Genomic DNA, 20,722 nt, shown 5'->3' with positions numbered 1-20,722 from the left:
CATCATGTGAGCCATGTGAAGCATTCAGGGAGAAGGTCGCAAGGCAGCACTCCGGGCGAAGGGCACAACGGCCACTAGCCGCAAAAGGCATGGATTTTTTTAAGGTGCATTACGGCCATACAAAGGGGATGCCACCAGGAAATGCCAGGCATTAGCAAGTGCTTGTCAAATTGTGAATGAGAGACCGACGATGTGTACAGCCTGCGTAAAAAAACAAAGCAGAGCTCGTGCTTTTCTAGCAATTTTTTCCAAATCATCATTAGAGTCTCATCATGCAGCCTTAGAATGTCTTAAACATCTAAACATAAAGCCCAACATTTGTAGAACAACTAAAGTTACATTAATAACTCTAAATTAAGCATATAGGAGTACATATTTTTTTGTTAAGTGCTCAACACAGAATAGCTGCATGTGCGCACTCCCTCAAATCATTTGGTGAAAATATCCTTTCTATTTTATTCAGCTTTGTTCAATTGTATTCTCCATACTGTAAAATAATACCACGGAATTGTAAGCAAATCTTGTCTGCTAAAGGAAGTAGTGTAGCCCATAGCCATTTGGAAAGGCCAGATCAGAGTCTAACATAAGGACAACTCAGAGTATGTGATTCTGTTCTTCTGAAATAGACTACATTATCTTCATATCATGTTTCTTTAGACCTGTCTAAAATAAATAATGGATTTATTGTGAAGGTGTAGGCTATATTACATGGATTTATTAGACTTTTTAAAATGTAGATGTTCCAAAGGTCTACATCAGTGGCTTGTAGGCTATGTGTGGAAGCCAGGAGATGCTAAATGTGTTTATGTTAATTAACAGTCAATTACCGTGAGACCGACAGTTATTTGCTTGACAATCACCGGCTGACGAAATTTCGTGACTGGTTGATATTCTATGTGTTTAATAAATGGATTACTGTGAACTACAAACTCCGTGTTGTATCCATTGCACACTCTACCCTGTGATGGAAAGTGTTATGTTTGTGCTTTTCTATTTACCAATTTCTGTGTTCAATGTTTGTGCTGTTCTAATAACCAATTTCTGTGTTCATGCAAGTGACTGATTGAACGTGCCTGGGAGGAATCCTCACTATCAGTAGAGTAATTTGGTAGTACTCCTAGAACCTTGTTTTGAGAACACAAGGGATATCTCAGTTTCAAGGTCTCAGCTTGGAGAGGAAGCCTTGTGAGGTATTGGTCGGTCACATGCATGAACCAAACGTTAATGATGAATGAATTATGAATGATGAATAGCTAAATCATGCAAATATAACTTGTGTAAGCAGTATATAAGAGAACTAACGGGACTGCCCCAGGAGAGCTAACTTCAGACCGGTATTTTATGCATCTAAGTTTGACTGTGACCTCTCCAGCATGCTGTTAATGAACAATGATTCATTTAAGTTTGGATATCGGGTGTCCCTGTGTAGAATTTCCAAGAAAACCCCATAGTAGGTTTTACTGTAGAATGAATCATAAATAGAGGGGAATCTCTAAGGGCACCCTGTTGAGTATATCTTTCCACTTATTTGGAAACTCTAGTTTCTAGTGAATGAGTGATCTTTACATCTTTCTTTCCATGAGAAACATGATTTGCTTTATATCCTGCAGGACAAGGTGAGTGGTATAAAATTACTGAAAACACAGCATTTCATGTCACTGGAAATGTCAACTTTATTTTGAAAAATAACTTTGAATAATGATACATTATGCATATTGCGATATTCCATCCATGTACAACTTACTGTAACTCTACAATATACAGATATCACAATCTTTAGTCTTTAGATCCCAGTCCTGACAAAACATGTAGGCCTATCATGCATATTGACAGCATTTACTGCCTCTTAAGTTGCAACAGATTTATTTTCTACTTGATTAGAGTATTTAGAAGTACATGAATTCCGTATGATACAGCTACAGCTGTGCTACATGTACAGCATTATTATTTTAATAGGAGTACATGTTGACCATGATGAATAACTCATTGGTGTTGTACAATACTGTTGTTCACATTGCTGAAGTACATACTGGATAACCAACTGTTTTGTTCTTTCTGTGGGATTAGTGTTTTCTAAAAACTGATGACCTCCATTCCTGTTTTAAACAACGCTGAACAGTTTTGAGCATTTGGAATTTACTTCTGCTGTATTTCAATTAGATGTCAAGGCTTTGAAGCCATTTTAATAATCCTTTTCAAAGTTTCTGTGTTGAACTTTCCTTCTGTAGTTACCCAGTGAGATTTCCAAGGTACCATGGCACTTGCCTGTCTGTTATCAAAGGAAGCTCATAGTGATGTAACAAAGGTTGCAAAATTCCAGAAGCTTTCCCCAAATTCCCAATTTTTCAAGGAAGCCTGTTTGGAAGATTCATGGAATTAACGAGGGAAAAGCAGGAAATACTGGGAATACTCCAACCAGGATTTCTGGAAAACCAGGGAATTTAACCGTGGTGTAGAAAAGCTAAATCACCGTTAGCTTGTTAACCAGACTTGCGTGTCACAATAAAAAAAAATATGTCTTGAAGATGAACATATGCAACAGCAGCCTCTGATAAATACATGTTGCAGTGATATGAAATTATTGTTTTTTTCTTTACTATTTTTTTTTTTACATAAATGTTTGAGAGGAACATTAAAAAACCTTGGGGCAATGCATCACAAACGTTTTCTAGCGTCCTCAAAGTGTTTTTTATCATAAGGGATCTGGAACCCCGATCTCCAAAAAGTATACATTTCCATCATATAAACATAGGAATTTACAGAGGCATAACTCCCCTCCTGTACATAAACAATGGCTGTACACAATTAACTTTTGTTATATACAGCACATTCACACAACATCACCACGATCTGTTATCCCTGTATAGTGCATGCACACACAGCCTCGTAGGCCTACACTCAAAACAAGAAGAGAATTCATACAAAATATGTTGAATAGTTAAGTACAATCCTGAAATATGTATGATATGTGTATGTTTCACATTTGTTCAAGGGGGCATGATAGCCAAAGCGATAGTTCACCCAAACACAAAATGACATATTGGTTTCCTTACCCTGTCATGGGACCGATATTAGTATTTTTCAAGCATCATGTTCAAATCATCTATGTGACTTTGTTGAGTTTGACAAGCAACTTTAGATACTTTCAAATTATTGTTACATTTTCATTTTAGTCATTTAGCAGACGCTCTTATCTAGAATTTAAATCATGTATTGATTTGGGCATGACGTGCGAATACATTCGGTCCCATGACTTGAATGGGATTTGTGCCACAAATGCTAAAATGCTAGCATGTTGAAACAGTGGCAGGGAAACTAAACCAAAGGATGCATTGCTGTCATAGCTTGTCCATAGACTGCTTACAGTGTAAGGAAACCAATGTCATTTTGTAAATTGTGTGAACTATCCCTTTACTTTCACCCCAGAATATTGTCTAGGCTATTTCTTAGTTGGAACAACCATATCAAAGAGTTATTGTTTTCTCCAACACATAGTACTGAAATGTCAATAACATAACATATATTTAGAGAAAGCATTACAATATGAATTGAATAGAAAACGATTATAGTACAAGATTAAATAATTTGTATCGTATTCATGTACATTGTGGAGTACATGCATGTCTATTCTCATAAAAATACCAATGTTCCCTTATCTGAAACAATAAAATCCCTTAGTTTGAATTGTATCTCATCCTCTTTTTGTTTTCTTTTCACTCCTCACTCAAAGTTTTGTCATCCATCACAAGTGTTATTTCTCACATCCCTCCTTTCACACTACTCTCTCTGTCCAGTCAAGAATCTGTGCAACTTCACTTTATCCTCTTCCGGGTATTCTCTTCCCACTTCGGGCCATCTGTTTCATATCTGAGTAGAAAACAAAGACGTTCAGTGTGGGCAGTGTTACAAAAGTGTTGCCTCTTCACCTCTATGGATATCTTTATTATACATGTACGCTGAGAATAGATCGTACGATAGCTGCTAAAACAGTTGTACATGCACAGCATGCTTCCAACATGTTTCACTACGCATTAGCAATATTTTGTGTCAGAAATTTGTGTACCAACAATGGTTATCGGGGCCACTGGAAGTCCAGTTTGTTCTGATGGCCCAAGGCGATCATGGAGTTCCTGTTTCTTCCTGGTAGGTCCACTGGTCCCAGGTCAGGGCTGTAGGGAAATGGGTCATTGTTATTGGTGCTCTCCAATGCTATTACAATGAGCAATGCATTAGTTTGCACAATGCTTGAGACCAGGATGGTTTTTCCACACGCATTTCTTTCCAAGAGAGGGTCTCCCTTTTGATCAATTCTGCATCTCTCTATATATCCTTGGACCACTCTGAAATACATGTGGAATTCGCCAACTCCTCCCTGCATACCTCAAACCTGACACTGCAACCCCTCCCCTATTTGTCTGGGTCCGTGCCAAGCTCCCTCCCTCTGAAGAGTGCCCATCCAAGTTGTGGAATACGTTGAAGGGCACAACGAATAGCTGTTCTTTCCTCAAGCTCTTCAACTCCCACCAGATTCTTATGTTCTACAACCCTCAAACAAAATAATACCACAATTCATCCACTGACACATCCCTCTTCGCATTAACAAAATAATAGAAAATCTTGCAGTGCCAAGAACCTGTTGTCACGTCCTGACATAGAAAGCTGTTATTTTCTATGGTAGAGTAGGTCTGGGCGTGACAGTTTTTTTCTTCTAGTTTAGATTTTCTATGTTGTTATGTTCTAGTTTTTGTATTTCTATGTTGTTTTTTGGGATGATCTCCAATTAGAGGCAGCTGGTCATCGTTGTCTCTAATTGGAGATCATACTTAAGTAGTTGTTTTTCCCACTTGGGTTTGCGGGAGATTGTTTTTGAGTAAGTGTATGTTGTAACTCTTCGTCAGTTTGTTGTTTTGTTCATTCAGTTTATTTGTATGTATTGCATAGTTTCACAGTTTAATAAAGAAAATGTGGAACGATACACACGCTGCGCTTTGGTCCGCTCCTTCATTCTACAACAACCGTGACACCTGTCATAGTTTAGTATTCGCCTAAAGTCGCTAAGGATGTCAATACTTTCTAACCCAAAATATCCACGTCTTTTTTGTCTACTCCAAATATGTTGCCGTAGATTCCTGCTTGCAAAAAAAGCTGCATACTGTTAGATGGGGCCAATTTTGTTTTGTTATAACAAATGAGGGAGGTTGGTTTGTTTTCAGTGGTTTTGAGCTTAGGCCATTTAAACCCAGCGGTGCTAGTCACCAATTACAACCAGTGTAGAGAACCAGTGAACTTGGGAAGTATAATTTTACAGGCTTGTGCTTAGATAAAAACACTTACGCTTATCATATTTGCCTCAGTCATATTGAAATAAACGGTGCGTAGTTGCTCCCTGACACTGAAGAGTGCATCTGCTTTGTGTACAAGTCAGTTTTTTTTGCTTCATTGTGACATTTTACGGATGCTATTTAAGATAGATGCCAGTGGTTGTGGGCTAAGTTTTCCATGACGTATACTGAATGCTGTAAAATATTATAGCCGTGGTTATTACTCGAGATAATTTGTCAAGGCACACACTTCTGACAGTTGTGTTGACTGAGTAACAATATATTCTGGTTAGTGGTACGTTTATTTGATTTTGATGTGTTTAGCTTGGCTGATCATTTGTCACAGGGGAAAGTTAAAATCGCTACTTACAAGTGATGTGTTATAACTGCATTTTAAATAGCAATATAAAAGTAATTTTATTTAAGTAATTATCTCTAAATGGTAAGATGATATGAGTCGGTCGGTCGGGCATTTTCAGTATTTTCAGTGTCAATATTCTTTCTCGGAAGCAGTTGAATCATTCTGCAAACACAACCCATGATCTACTGCCAATGACAGTCTTAACTCCTCTTCATGCTAAGACTAAATTATCTAGAAATAATAGGCACACACAAAAATATGAAACTAAAGCGAGCTGTGATTAATAACTTAACCTCTCCTTCCTTGTATCATGATTAGCTCAAGATTTTCAAACATCCTTGAAGGACCAACAAGCTCCAACTGTTATTTTGAATTTTATGAAGTTAAATGTAATCCTAGTGTTAGTTGTGTGTTTGTTTACAGATACTGTAGTAAGAAATACAGTATTTCGAGTAGACTGAGTGTTTCCTTCGAGAGAGCGAGAGCGAGAGCGAGAGAGAGCACGGGGAGGGTGGGGGTTGTCCTCACCGGTAAAGCTGTGGACAGGATCTCTTCAGGGAGGTGGATGTTTGTCCCAGTCTGCTCTGGTTCCTCAGCTTGGTCTTCTTCACCAGATCCTTCACTCTGCCCCACGTGTAGTTCTCACTCAGCTACACAACCAAACACACATCTCTCAGCATTAACGAATAGGCGCTTTACCCACTGTTTGGTCAGGTAGCATCGTGTTGTGCTCATGTAGATATTTGCACCGTAAACAGGGGTTGAGGGTATTGTGCAGAGCCAGTGAGTCAGAGGAGGGATGTAAGAGTGACTCACCCGTCTGTGTGGGGTAGAGAGACCCTCTGTACTGTCAGAGAGATAGGAGCGCGTATCTCCCTCTGTGTAGCTCATCCGATTCAGGCCCCTCTTCCAAAGGGGCACCAGGGGCTGGCATCCACCCTGGTCACTCTCTATAGAGAGAAAGAGAGCGAGAGAGAATAAATTAATCAGAAGATCTGTTTATACGTGGTTATAGCATGCATCCTTTGTTCTGATCTTGTCCACATTCTGATTGTGCCCACATTTTCAGACCGGTGTAGACTGTAGATGATTGAAATACGCATTGTGATCTGATTGTGATCTTTCTGACCACCTACGAAGGTAGTCAGGCAAGCATTGTGTCTGGATACCTTACAAGTGTAGACGGATCTGGACAGGGAAACCATTTATTCATAATTATCCCACCATCTTAAATCATTGACAGGTGGCACCATTGACTTATGGCATCAATATGGGTCTTAAAATAAATAAATACTTTTTTTTTAAAGAATAGCTGGTCACATTGCAAACACATTGAGACACATTTTAATACCATGTGTAGACATATTTCTGAAAATGTGGGCACAATCAGAATGTGGAAAAGATCAGGACAAAGGACGCATGTTAGCGCCAGGTATAAATAAGGCTAGAGTCACAAGGGCTGGAACCACTCGCTGCTCATAGTGGGGGGAAACTGTTATGACACACGGTGATGGGAATCAGCAGTCCCAGAGGAACCCCTTATTTCAACCTGCCGCCACTGCCCACTCAACCTCACCAATCTGTTATCGCAGTACAGAGAGGACCGTTCGCCATCCTCCTACTCCCCAGCTCCAATTTCCTGAATCCTGCCTACCGGAAGAGCAAGAAATTCCTGAATCCATGGGACTCTATATGTTCCCTCCATTTAAAACTACCTCATCAGTATGTTTTTTAAACATTAGATCTTTATCAATCCAAACGCACAGATATTTGTAGGCTGGAACCCGCTCGATGAGGGAGCCGTCCAATGAGTGAATATGTAGCCCGTCTGAGAATTTGTTTTGTGAATTAAAGAACATCATATTTTTAGTTTTGCCCGCATTAAGTACATGTTTTAAATCAACGAGGGCTTTCTGTAATGCAACAAAATCAGATTGCAGCTCTAACATAGCTCGGTCAACAGTCAGTGCAATGGCATACATAAACATATTGTCTGCATAGTGATGAATATTACAGGATTGAATACATAGACCAATATTATTTATATACATAGTGAAGAGAACAGGTCCCAATACCAACCCTTGCGGTACACATTTCGTAATATAGTGGCAACTAGACTTGACACCATGAGAAAGCACACGTGTCCTGTCACGGGGTTCGTTAACTCTTGAGGTCCCGCTTGTCTCCATAAAGTTTGGTAAATCTGCCTTTAGTTTTAACACACCACAGTTATGGAATATCTTACAAAACAAATTACTCCTGGATTCCCTGGTGCCGATAAGGAAGTTTAAAACTCTGTTGTTAAATGAGTTTACTGAAGTGTGCAATTGTTTCAATGGACTATCATAACTTGTTGTAATAACCTGATGTAATGTATTTATCTTGTGTTTTATCTTTTGTTGTTGTGTTGTTGGAATTTCTGTTCTCAGGGCACCATTACAAATGAGACACTGGTCTCAATTGGTCTTCCCTGAATAAATAAAAGTCAATAATAATAGTCAGAACCACCACACTGTCACCAGCCCACCTGAGGGAATGTGAGCCACTTCGAAAACAGGAGAGTACAAACATTTGGGGAAATAATTATATTTCTGGGGGACTATTGTTGCTCGGAATGTTATATGAGATTATGAAAAGGTGAACATTGGGCGAAAACACACCTGGGGTCGTCGCCCGGTCACATTTTTAAAACCCTCTAATGATTTTTAAATAAACCCAGAAAATCCATTTCAGGAAAACTTAAAGGCAAACATTACTATAAATCGGTCTTGTGATTGTTTGTGACTGAATGATTACCACAGGAGCAGGTTATCAAGTGCTAATCTGCCTGCCAATGAAATAATACACTGTGGTTTTCTGAGGGAAACAAAAGGATAGGGCTGGAAACTTCTGATGAAATTACAGTCAAACTGGGACACAAATACTTTTGGAGAATGTATGGAATATCCATTGGATTTTGAGTGAGGAGAGATGACTGGAGGTAGATTATGGGTTGTTATCATGTTATTAAGTAGTTAACTGACCTCCCCTGGCTGTGAGTCCTGTGTGGTGTGTGACCTCAGGGATGGTGGAGAGGTCAGAGAGGGTGTCGCTCATGGAGGTGGTCAGGAACTCACTCCTAGAGTGTCTTTTCTGTTCATGGAAGGCCATGCCGGCCATTCCACAGCTACAGTGCTGCAGGAAGAAGTCCTGGGGGAAGAGAAGGTACAGGACTGTGAGTAGGAGGCATATGAAATGTATTTTACAATATCCGAATCGAGTTTGTTGTTTTTCTCGCTCGTTGGTCAAGAATGGCCCTCCAATACTGCATACTTGGCTCAGCCAGCAACCATCTGTTACAAATTCAGGAGAGTGAAAATGTGTTATGGCCATCACACTCTTGTATTTCTTGGCCTTATATGCTACCACATTTTTTATAAGAGTCTTTGGGATATCTGAGTTTATTTTTATTGTTTTAAACCTACTTTAACTTAATAACTTACTTTAATTGTTGTTTTCATACATAGTGTGTATTTACTATTTCTTTTCCAGACTGAGTTGGGTTTGTGCTAACCTAACCTCAAAGATAAACTTCTGAACTCAACATGAACTTGTCCAAAGTAGGCCTTATAATCTATGTGCTATGCCGATACATGTATGGTGAATCAAAGAACAATGAACGAGACTTTCCGAGTCATTGTGTGAAGTTGGAATTTGTCAGGAAAATGTTCACATCCGTTTATCCCAGCTGAGGAAACTCTGGATGTCACATCCACGCTAACGTAAAAGAAATCCCCTTATAGCTCAAACAACGCAGACACTCAGCAGTAGCATAAACGGAATAAAATGAAAGCCTGGAGACAAGTGTTGGTTTTTCCTGCTTCATTGTTAACATTTAAACGTGCAGTGTCACTTCTACAGTAGGGGGATTTTTCATCACGTGAAGGTTACACACTCGCCACTTGCACAAATTCAGAACCCAGGACCGATACCCAGGAGGCTCATTAGGTGAAGTCACTTCCTGATCTTGTGCAAAATAATTTCCTTCTCCGCACTGAAGTTACCTCTACCCTGGACACAAGGTGCAAACTTTACACTAGAATAACATCATCACTGGGCAGTGCTCTCTCCCAGAATTCCTTGTTTGAACTCTGAATAGCCTGTTACGAAACCACTGGACGTTTAAACATCAAAAATGGGGTAAATAGCATGATGAATGACCACTGAAGTCACACTCCACGGCTTTGTTTTTGTTTCGCGGAACTTTGACCGTAGTCTGACATCCCCGCTGGAACCACGACCACACTCTACACTCGGTGAAGACACCGCCTCTACTGAGAAGGGTCTTGGCCCAGGTTCCTGGCCCAGGTTCCATGGGCGATAACAGTATGGTCTTTGCACTCTCCAAGGACCTACCCAAACTGTGTGTGCTTAACCCTTAGAAGGAGGCAGCCCACATTTGGGGACTCAGAGAGCCGGCCACACCGGGCCTTTGACCTCAGAAGAGGATTCAACTTTTAAAGGCAATATGCCTCTTTGCACTCGGGAAAAGGGAAGGTCTAGAACACTCCAGCCCTGGAATGTTCCCTTCATCAAATCCTGTTCCTCAATAACCCAGGGACAGTCTGCAGATGGCTCCATTGTCTGAGGTAGTACTGCATTGAGGATAGGGAAAGGGGGAGCTTGAGTCCGTAAGAGTGAGCTCATGTTCATTGCTCACATTAGAAACTTGATTACAAGTCTTCTTCCACTCTAGTATTGACTCTTGCATTTCAGTTCATCACAAGAAACCCCAAAGCACGCTGGTCCTGGTAGAGAACAGATGAAGCTGGAAAAGAGGGCTCTATGTAGGTGGTAACTGGCCATTGTCTCATTGATCTCTGTGTTTATAATGAGCCCAGCGGTGACCCTGGTGTTGATTTGAATGGTGGGCTAGATGTGTGTAGGCACAGGGAACCATGGGTGTCGTTCATGGAGCTTAGATGTGTCCCAGCAGACTTGCTCCTCCTTTTGATGTGTCATCTATGGGGTTCAGCTTGTGGCGTAACCATAGAAACACTCACAGCAGGGGTAAAGACCAACCGCTTGGGAGGTCAGCCGGTGTGGTCCTAAAAGTCTTCTTTCAAGTCAGGGTTTGGCCTAGAGAGAATAACAACACCAAGTTATCTGGACAAATATCATTATCAAGGTGAAATCATGTCAGAATTTGATGACCTCAAAGAATTGTAAGTTCTGCTAAGATTGTTAAGAAATAGCTTTTGTAAGAGAGGATGCAGTTGTCTGAATGAGCACTTTTTGCGATCTCTCTCTTACTGTCCCCCTTTCTCCCTCTCTCCTTTCTCTCTCCCTCTTTCTTTTTTTTCTCTCTCTCTCTGTCTTTGAAGACTTTGTAGTGTATGCTCCTGCTGGGCTCACCCTTTGCTTCAGTGGAAAGCTTTTCCGGCCCCCAGGCCCAAACTGACAGGGATAGTTTGGAACAAGCTCTCTGAAACCTCCTTAACGTAGCCGGTCCGGTATTGTGCCAAAGTCTCAAAAGGAAAGGGAGGCATCCACACAATGCCAAAGTACTTTTCTTTAGAAGCACAGGCAACTGTCACAAGAGAGGGGGCAAAGTTGAATACAATGCAATAGGGTTGGGAGAAATCTTGTGCCAATGTTGTTTTTTTTCATATTCAAGGTCATGTTTTCTTCTTATGTTGAGCTGAAAACAAAAACATAAAATTGAGGTAGCTTTGGGACTCTAAACTCTGCGAGCCTCATTTTCTATTCAAGTGTGTTAAAATGCCACCCATGTGCCCATGTTATTGCCATACTGATTTTTTTTAAATGACAATGCCACAACTTTTAAAAGCCATGAATAATAAAAAAAAATGTCTCTCTGGCGTTGGTAAGATAACATTCAGAGCGAACGCATTCATCCTGTTTGGGAACGGAAAGTGAGAGCGAGGAGAGCTGGCCTGGGGATTTTATAGGTTACACATTGTTAACTGAGCAGAATTGTAGCTATTTTATGAGAGTTTACTGGAATACTACTCTAAATGATGCTTACTACAGAAAAACAAGAAACGTAATTTGCCCTATTTTACTGCTGACATTGTGCTTGCATTTCTACATTTTCATAGACAAAAGTTTAACAAACAAATGTGGCTATCTAATTTGGGATAGCTGTTAGAGAGTGATGTTACAGATACAGTACATGGTTAGCAAACATGGACATTATTTCAGATATAAACAGATGTAGATTTTTCAGGTTATCATCATGAATGATGCATCATTGGCCCAACCACAGACTCTAACTTCTCTGCTCTCTCTAAACAGGTGACCGGAAAGCCCCTGATGTTTGTTATTAATAAACATAAAAATACACGTGCCCCTATAAGGACCACTTTACCGTGCTATAAGGACCACTTTACCGTGCTATAAGGACCACTTTACCGTGCTATAAGGACCACTTTACCAGGCTATAAGGACCCCTTTACCGTGCTATAACGACCCCTTTACCGTGCTATAAGGACCACTTTACCGTGCTATAAGGACCACTTTACCGCGCTATAAGGACCCCTTTACCGTGCTATAAGGACCCCTTTACCGTGCTATAAGGACCCCTTTACCGTGCTATAAGGACCCCTTTACCGTGCTATAACGACCCCTTTACCGTGCTATAACGACCCCTTTACCGTGCTATAAGGACCACTTTACCGTGCTATAAGGACCCCTTTACCGTGCTATAACGACCCCTTTACCGTGCTATAAGGACCACTTTACCGTGCTATAACAACACCTTTACCGTGCTATAACAACACCTTTACCGTGCTATAACAACACCTTTACCGTGCTATAACAACCCCTTTACCGTGCTATAAGGACCCCTTTACCGTGCTATAAGGACCACTTTACCAGGCTATAACAACACCTTTATCGTGCTATAACAACACCTTTACCGTGCTATAAGGACCCCTTTACCGTGCTATTTATTGATTTATTTTACCTTTATTTAACAAGGCAAGTCAGTTAAGAACAAATTCTTATTGTCAATGACAGCCTAGGAACAGTGGGTTAACTGCCTTGTTCAGAGGCAGAACGACAGATTTGTACCTTGTCAGCTCGGGGATTTGAACTTGCAACCTTTCGGTTACTAGTCCAACAACGACCCCTTTGCCATGCTATAAGGACGTTCCTAAATGTGTGCCCCATATGTGTTCCGGGGCGGCAGGTAGCTTAGTGGTTAGAGCGTTGGGCTAGTAACCGAAAGGTTGGTTGATCGAATCCCTGAGCTGGCAAGGTAAAAATCTGTCGTTCTGTCCCTGAGCAAGGCAGTTAACCCACTGTTTCTAGGTCGTCATTGTAAATAAGAGTTTGTTCTTAACTGACTTGCCTGGTTAAATAAATAAAAACATGTTTGAAGACTGCAGTGTGCTGGACCCAGCTGTTCTACTTATTAAATACACTTTCCTCCGGCATGACTTACAGCTCCTACTGCCGTTCTGAAACCGCTGGATTAGCACTGGGACCTAATGGTGAGTAATCACTCATTTCAAGGCATGGCTACCTCTGCACCACCTGGGCAGCAGTCAGCTGCAAATCAAAGATCAATGGTCTTAGGTCTGCCCTGCACGACCTACAGCTACGTTTACAAAGTTTTTACAACATTTTTAGGAGCTTTGTATCTCTGACAAATTAGGTAGTAATTGAGATAAATCATAATACCGTAACATTAGAACATTCACACGGTTAAGACCCCTTTGTTTGCTATAACTCATTGAGAGAGATGGTTTGACCTTAAGCAAGCTTTGTCTCAGTACTTACTGTCTTCGCCCTCCCTGATCTGACAAGACTGGATATGTCATGCAAAAGCTATGTGGCGGAAGCCTATCTTTGATAAGATGCACAAGTCCAATCCAGATGTTTTAACCTGGGATTCTTCCCAGGGTCCCATAGCGCATAGTATTGTCTGTATGTGACTCACCTCTTTGGTCTTGGTCAACCTTCCATCCTTCTGCAGCCCACAGATCTGCTTCTGCAGCCTGAGGTTGTGTTCCTGGAGCTGACCAATCTTCTCGATGAGCTGGCAGATGTGCTCCAGGTAGCCCAGTCCAGAGCCCAGTGGGTTGGAGCTGGCCTGGTGGACCTGAGGAAACAGAGAGACAATTTGGTTGGTGAGTTTAGTGAGGTCATTAGGGCTCTGTAGGGCTACCATAGAGCGCACAATCTGGAACAAAGAGGAAGCTTGACTGCTGAGAACTAGTGGTCAAAGGTATTTGGTGAAATGATTCCAGACGTTTATATCACCCATCATTCCTGACAACCAGATTAAAGAAAGGGCTACTGATTTACTGATCCCTAATCCACAAAATGTTCCTGTGTGATAAAAAATATCTTTATGTCCTCTGAAATTCTTGGGTCCAGCTATAACATCGTCTTAAAAGGTGCCCCATATGATCGGTGGATTTAACAAGGTGATGTTTGATGAATGATGTAACCTGCCAGGCAGGTTATCCATCCACTCTGATATTCAACACATTTTTATATTTTATTCCATTTTTATCATAGTCATGTTTTTATGGGATATTTTATGACACTGTTACATGTGAACCATATAGACTGAGTCTGTTTTACTACTCCGGATCATTGTACAAACTCGTAAGTACATTTCCCCCGCTGCCGCGTGGGCCACTTGTCTTCACCTAGCTTCGTGTCATCGTTGACCGGGAGGAGACGAGTCAGAAAGTCTGAAAGGGATTATGTGTGACTCATATGAATTTATCTTAGGGTCTAGCCTCATCGTGACGGTATTGCATAATCTATCGACATACCATAGTGGCAGTGCATACATTTCTAATCGTTTGATGGATGGTAATGGCGGGTGGTTGTGGTATTCCCATGGTAGTTATGAAGATGTTCAATTTAAACATCAAATCGCCTATGAGGCCATTGGCTGGAGATGGGTAAGTGAAAGGTCTGCGATAACAATGTGAGACATAGTGCCTTTGAGAGGGGTGGAACAGAGGTTAAGTCATTGCCTTTGGTGTGGGAACACAAAGTCAGGTGTGTGCCATTTGTTTGTTTGTTTTATGGTGTGACCGTTTGCCCGAGAGGTGCAGATGCTCACGTTTGCAGAAATATGAAAAGGACATTCTGAGCAAATATTTATACAATCGTCCACCATTCCACAGTGTCCAAACAAAAGCAGGAAGTAAGCTCAGGTCGAAGCCTTTCTCCACCCAGAAGGCTTTTCCGTGCCACTTCTGTGAAACTCCAGTAAGGGATCTGTCCACTAATGGAAACGCAGGCCAAACAATGGGACAAAAAGTCATAACAGTCAGGAGAACTGACATCACTCATTTCCTCCGATGGAGAAATGAACCTTCTACCCATTACACACGGTCTTGACTTACTACTCGTTTCCCAGACAGTGGTTTTGAAGCATTACATTTTGTCAATGGCTCATGGAGATGTCCAGTACTGTCCTAGCTCTCCCCTTATCTCCCCAGATATGCAGGTGTCTGCCCAGGGCCTCAGCGATGATATGTCGGGTGGACAGTGAATTGGTGCCTGTTCCTCTAGCCTGTAGCCTGTAGCGTGTAGCCTGGCCATCCCAGCTCTGTTTTACAGGGGTTCAATTAAGATAAGGAGGAGATTCCTCCTCACACACAGTAAGTAAATGGGCAGAGGATATGAGACAGGCAGTCATTAGCAGTCTTCCTGGCAGAGGCGGTGATGGAAGCAGGTTGGGACTGATCTTATCACCCCTCCATGGCCCCCCATGGGTCATGGAAGGGGACTAGAGTGGAAAAGAGAGGGGAAGATATGTCCCCACTCCCTTCCTCAGAACTTCCTCTGGCCCCTTATGTTGTGAGGGGGTGATAATGTTTCAAACGTGGGAATCGCTGACGTGTGGAGGAAATGCCAGGCTTTGGCCTAGTTAGTGAATGACTTTTCACTTGGCTCTTTCCTTTAAAGTTGTGAAAGTGTAAAATAGAGAGAAAGGAGAGGTGCATGTGTTAAAATGACACTTAAGGGCAGGTCCATTTTCCAAAGCAAATACACAATGAGACAATGAGAAACAGAAATAAAAAAAAAACAACTGTGGGTTCTTTTTCTATTTTTCATATCATACAGTATCTAATGATTTTATTCATTTAGCAGACATTTATCCCGAGCGACAGCATACATGGGAATCGAACCCACAACCCCGGCATTGCAAGTGCCATGCCCTACCAAGTGAGCTAGACGCAACATAGAAAATATGAGCATGATATGCCAACATATCAAAGTTGTGGAAAACTGAGACTCTCCTCGGGTCTTGGTTCTGGACATTCCACTGCGTCTACCGCACCAAAAAATACTTTCCTAAACATGACAGCGTTGGAAAGGAATTGGCCGTCAGATGTGGGATGCACACAGAGATAGAGAGAAAGACAGAGATAGGGAGAAAGTCAGAGATAGGGAGAAAGTCAGAGAGAGGGAGAAAAGTATGTGCTGTACACGTTTACTCGTTTTCTATCCAGAAAGCTCCATTTATTTTCAGCACACAGTCTGGGGAGAGAGTTGAGATAATATTCTTGCCTCTCTGCTTTGTTGTTTATCTCCCAAGGCACTCTTTGGAGAACACTGTGTGTCAGTGCTGGCTCTGTCAAACTTTGACAGGAAAAGGGGATCTTGAGGATTTACAGAGAGACAGAATGTATGACGTAATTCCGATAAGGTAAAAATGCTGACAAGGTAAAAATCTGTCGTTCGGCCCCTGAACAAGGCAGTTACCCCACTTTTCCCCGGTAGGCCATCATTGTAAATAAGAATTTGTTCTTAACTGACTTGCCTAGTTAAATAAAGGTAAAAAAATATATAAAATAAAAAATATGGGTTGGTGGTGAGATTAACAACACTAATGATGCTAGCTACCTGTCTCAATTAGCCACCAACCACACCTCACCAAAACGCTGGTCTACCTCAGTAGCTCTTACTACCTGCCAACAATAACCAGTGTAAGTCCTTGGGTGTCTTGCATCAATTCAGCAGCCATACTTCTCATGTACTCTACTTCTCATGTACTCTACAGATGCCTTGAGCAAAAGGGCATATAGGAACCAGCACCACAATACACACAGACCAGCTCATCATAAACAGACGAATCAGTGGAATGCATCTGAAGTCCCTAGGAAGTGTGTTTGGTACTGTATCATGTGCATGTTTATGGGCTGCAGCTGAGGAATTCGACAGGACCGCCATTTTAATTAACCGGGGTTGCCGTCTTCTCCGGTCTTCATTATTTTATGACACCATATTCCACAGTGTTCCACACATCCTTCAACGGAGGGGAAAATATGCTTTGAATGCCCTGTGGTTCCTCCTACGGATAGAGGCCTGCACGCTGAAGATCAGACAGAGAGCTAAACACATCCATATGATAAATCTCTTCTCCTCATGGTGAAATATGTCGGCGCTGCGCTCTGCGCTCTTACGCTACCCTGCAGCCCTGTCTCCATATACAGTAGAAGGCAGTGTTATTGGTAACTAACTGACATTAGTGTTTTTATGTTTAGCATGCTTAGGGAACGCTCTTTTCAAAACATTTGATTGACAGACCATCTTGAGGCCATCATACCACTTAAAACTATAAAACAGGGGCAGAGGGAGAGAGAAAGAGAGCCTTTGATGTTTGACTGGGGGTGGGGGGGGGCTTCCAATATCTAAATTCCTGGGGCCACAGAGCCCCATTTGGCAGGCAAAGGAATGGCATTATTAGCTGTGGTGACAAGTGATGATGATGATGAAGAGTTTTACCGCCGGACTGCCTGTCAGCAATACACCTCTAAAGTAAGCCACGGAAGGGCCCCCCAAAATATCCGCCACCCGCCGGCAGCCGGCAGTTCCCTTAAAGGGGCCCTAGAGGCTATCAAAGGGGCTTTATCTAGGTAAATATGTGAGTAATTTGAGCAATTTGACACCTGTTTGATGCGTCCAGGTAGACCGTCCAGCTCTGGGCCCAGGGAGCGGCAAGACCCAGATGAGAGAGAGAGAGAGAGAGGGGAGCTGGCTGGCTGGCTGGTTCTCCAGGACAATATCACCACAGTCATCTGCACAGTCACTCAGCACAGATGAACAGGTGCTGTTTGACATGCGGCAGCATGAAATAGGCCCCCGCACTGTAACACATGCCCTCTCCACCTTTCCTTTCAGTCTGTAAGCTACTAGGCCCTGTGTTAAGATTCCCCTGCTGTATGCCATAATACAGCCTTGTCTTCACTGGGTCTTTGAACGTGACATTGTTGTGAAAGGTCTTTGAGGGAGAGATGGGGAAGTATGTGTTAAGAGGTGCATGCTTTGAAGTATGGCCTAGTTTTTCTAGTTTGGCCACCTCAAATTCTTTAACAGATTAGTTTGCTCATTAATATTGGATTGTTGAACATTTTATGTATCATGTAAAGGATGTGAGATCAACTAACAGCTCGTGTGTCATCCAAGATATGATCTGAGGAGATACCCATCTGTGTCCTGGGAAATTGTCAAAAGGTCATAGATGTCATGGGCATCACTTTCACCTTGCCTTTCTTGACACAGCACACCAAACTGTCCACGGTAAACTTTTATAGCTCACGTATCCCTTACTGCCTAATTCAATTGATGACTAGGCTACTTACAGTAAAATAAATGTTAAGCAGATTTTTGGGGGGAGAAGATCAAAGCATCTCAGACTAAACGCCCATCTTCACTCAAAACCAAAATCGACCAGACATTCAGATGAGAGTGCATTTGACGCCGTATCAAAGACAGAGCTGAGAGCTGATAGTGACGTGTACAGCAGCACATCAAACAGGTTATTATGGGTTGGCAAAACTCTTCAACTGTCAGGTGCAGCTCTGCAAGACAACACTGTTTTGTCATTTGGAACATGAAAAATATGATTTTTTTTTTTTTTCCAAACATGAATGAGAGCACAGCTGTCATTCGCAAGCTTTCATTAAGGGAACGTGCCTCTACTGGTCCTATTGAATGGGTAAAGTAGCTTGTTGTTGCTCAGCTATCTCACTAAGGACAAGCTGAGGTCATAGCTATCTTCTTATTTTTACCTTTATTTAACAAGGCAAGTCAGTTAAGAACAAATCCTTATTTTCAATGACGGCCTAGGAACAGTGAGTTAACTGCCTTGTTCACAGGCAGAAGGACAGATTTTTACCTTGTCAGCTCAGGGATTTGATCTCGCAACCTTTCGGTTACTAGTCCAACACTCTAACCTCTAGGCTACCAGCCGCCTCTATCACAGATGTTCAGTATGAGAATACTGTATTTAATTATTTTTTACCCATAATTAGAGATTTAAGCTGAGTTCTTGTCATGTGCTGTTTGTAAAATCAACAAGCACTTATCTCATAACAGCGTGATGTTATCTTATTGCAATAATGTGATGAAGAGGTCTACACCTCTATGGGTTTGATTCACCCGAGTTCTAATCTAGCACGTACTTGTAAACTCAAAGACAACGTTTAGTCATTTCTCTCTAAATACACCCAAATTCCCTGAAATACTTTCCTAGAGCCGTGTTGTCGTTAGAGGTTCCATGATTAGCTGCTGACATAGAGACTGGAAAGGGTTGGTAATCAGGGATAATTAGAGAATGTACAGATCTTTGTTGTCCACACCCAAAATCCATCAAACTACTGAGGGCATCATGTTTAAATTAGTGAGAAGTCACCATAGTATCCCTGGTTTGAATCCTTTTAAGAGATGTGCGTTTTTCATATGAATGAAAAATGAGGTCCTTGATCCTGTTCAAGTAGCCAATACACTTAATGCTGCAGATGAAAGTACACAGATGGCATAGCTACAACACATTTCCCCATCTATAAACCTTTCTCGTTTATACATAAAACAGAATATAAAACATTGGGAGTAAATACCAAGTGTGGGGGGCGGGGATATCTTTACCTCACTCAGTCTACAGCATTCCTCCATATACTCCTCCAGGCTGTCGCTCGTCGTGCTTTTCCTCAGAGGCCGCTGCTCAAAGTTAACTCCTGTCATATCATCACAGGCCCATGTAGAGCACTGGCTCTTGGACCTCGTTTTCTCAGAGTTGATCCCGTCAGTCACAGCCCTGTTCTCACCCAGCTCCTCTGAAACCCTGTCACTGTCCTCAGCAGTGTCCTTCAAGGCCCTGTGTTGGGCCCTCTCCATATTTATGTCCTTTTCAGTTATATGAAAGTCTACCCTCTCAATTTCTGTGTTGAGTTCAGCCCCCGACTCCACAGTAGTACACTCCAGCACAGCACTGTCTACAGTCGTACATGGTGAGTCTCTCATATCCTCTGTTGGTTTGGTGTCAGAGCACTGTTCAATGGTGAGTAGTGGACCTGGGGTAGGGACAGGAGTATTGAGGTTACAGGAGTCATAGGAGGGTTCCCGGCTGTGGACCACAAAGCTCTGCTCTGAGCCGGTGGGTGTGGAGGGAGAGTTGGTTCCACTGGGCAGTTCCACTCCAGAGTCCTCCGACTCAAACTTGTACAGCATGGGAAGCTGAGAGTCTGAGAAAATGTCAGAGAGGTAGCCTGAGTTTGACTCCATCAGGGGCTGTCCAGGCATGTTATCCAGGTCAGCATTCCCCTTCAAGCCTTTGACAGGCTCTGAGACGTCCTGCTCAGATACTGACATGGAGATAGTGGATGAAGAATCATCAGCGTTGTTGAGGAGCTTCTCATGGAAGTTGTTGAAGAGCTTCATCTTGGTCAAGACAACCTCATTATCCAGCACATTGTCCCCCTTCCCTGTGAATAATGAAAAGCACAATTAGTAAAGCAGCTTTTTTTGCGCATTACCTGAGTTGCCTATTTCGAGTGTTCCCACAAGTGACTTGAATTTCACTCACAATTATCCCCAATGTAATAAAATGTATGCGAGTGTATGCCAGTTTTCAAGTGTTGCATAGCAGTCTACTCTAAGGGCTACAAAAATACCATATGCCAGAAAGCTTCAGGTGCACTAAAGGGATGGTGAAACAAAAAGTAAACTCTTTCAGATTACAAAATGTACTTTTCTTGACCAGAGACATAGAATACCTAAGAAC

General features: G+C 42.0%; 1 protein-coding gene across 2 annotated transcripts in view; it reads right to left on the bottom strand.

The window, feature by feature from the left end:
- Positions 1-1,648: 1,648 nt before the first annotated feature.
- LOC106606354 (uncharacterized) overlaps positions 1,649-20,722 on the bottom strand; it is a 35,693-nt gene continuing 16,619 nt past the window's right edge. Inside the window, exons 2-8 of one of the 2 annotated variants that reach the window (XM_014202515.2) lie at positions 19,588-20,423; positions 13,628-13,789; positions 8,706-8,871; positions 6,499-6,632; positions 6,211-6,332; positions 4,064-4,169; positions 1,649-3,867 (exon numbers count right to left, since the gene is read on the bottom strand). In XM_014202515.2, the coding sequence (XP_014057990.1) occupies positions 4,073-4,169; positions 6,211-6,332; positions 6,499-6,632; positions 8,706-8,871; positions 13,628-13,789; positions 19,588-20,423 (1,517 nt within the window). In that variant the 3' untranslated portion in view covers positions 1,649-3,867; positions 4,064-4,072. The remainder of the gene's footprint in view (positions 3,868-4,063; positions 4,170-6,210; positions 6,333-6,498; positions 6,633-8,705; positions 8,872-13,627; positions 13,790-19,587; positions 20,424-20,722) is intronic. The other variant, XM_014202510.2, reaches the window with a different exon arrangement.

Source organism: Salmo salar, chromosome ssa01 (genome assembly GCF_905237065.1).
Source record: "Salmo salar chromosome ssa01, Ssal_v3.1, whole genome shotgun sequence".
Taxonomy (NCBI): Eukaryota; Metazoa; Chordata; class Actinopteri; order Salmoniformes; family Salmonidae; genus Salmo; species Salmo salar.
Note: the sequence above shows the minus strand (reverse complement) of the source record. Positions and strands in the feature narration are given on the sequence as shown.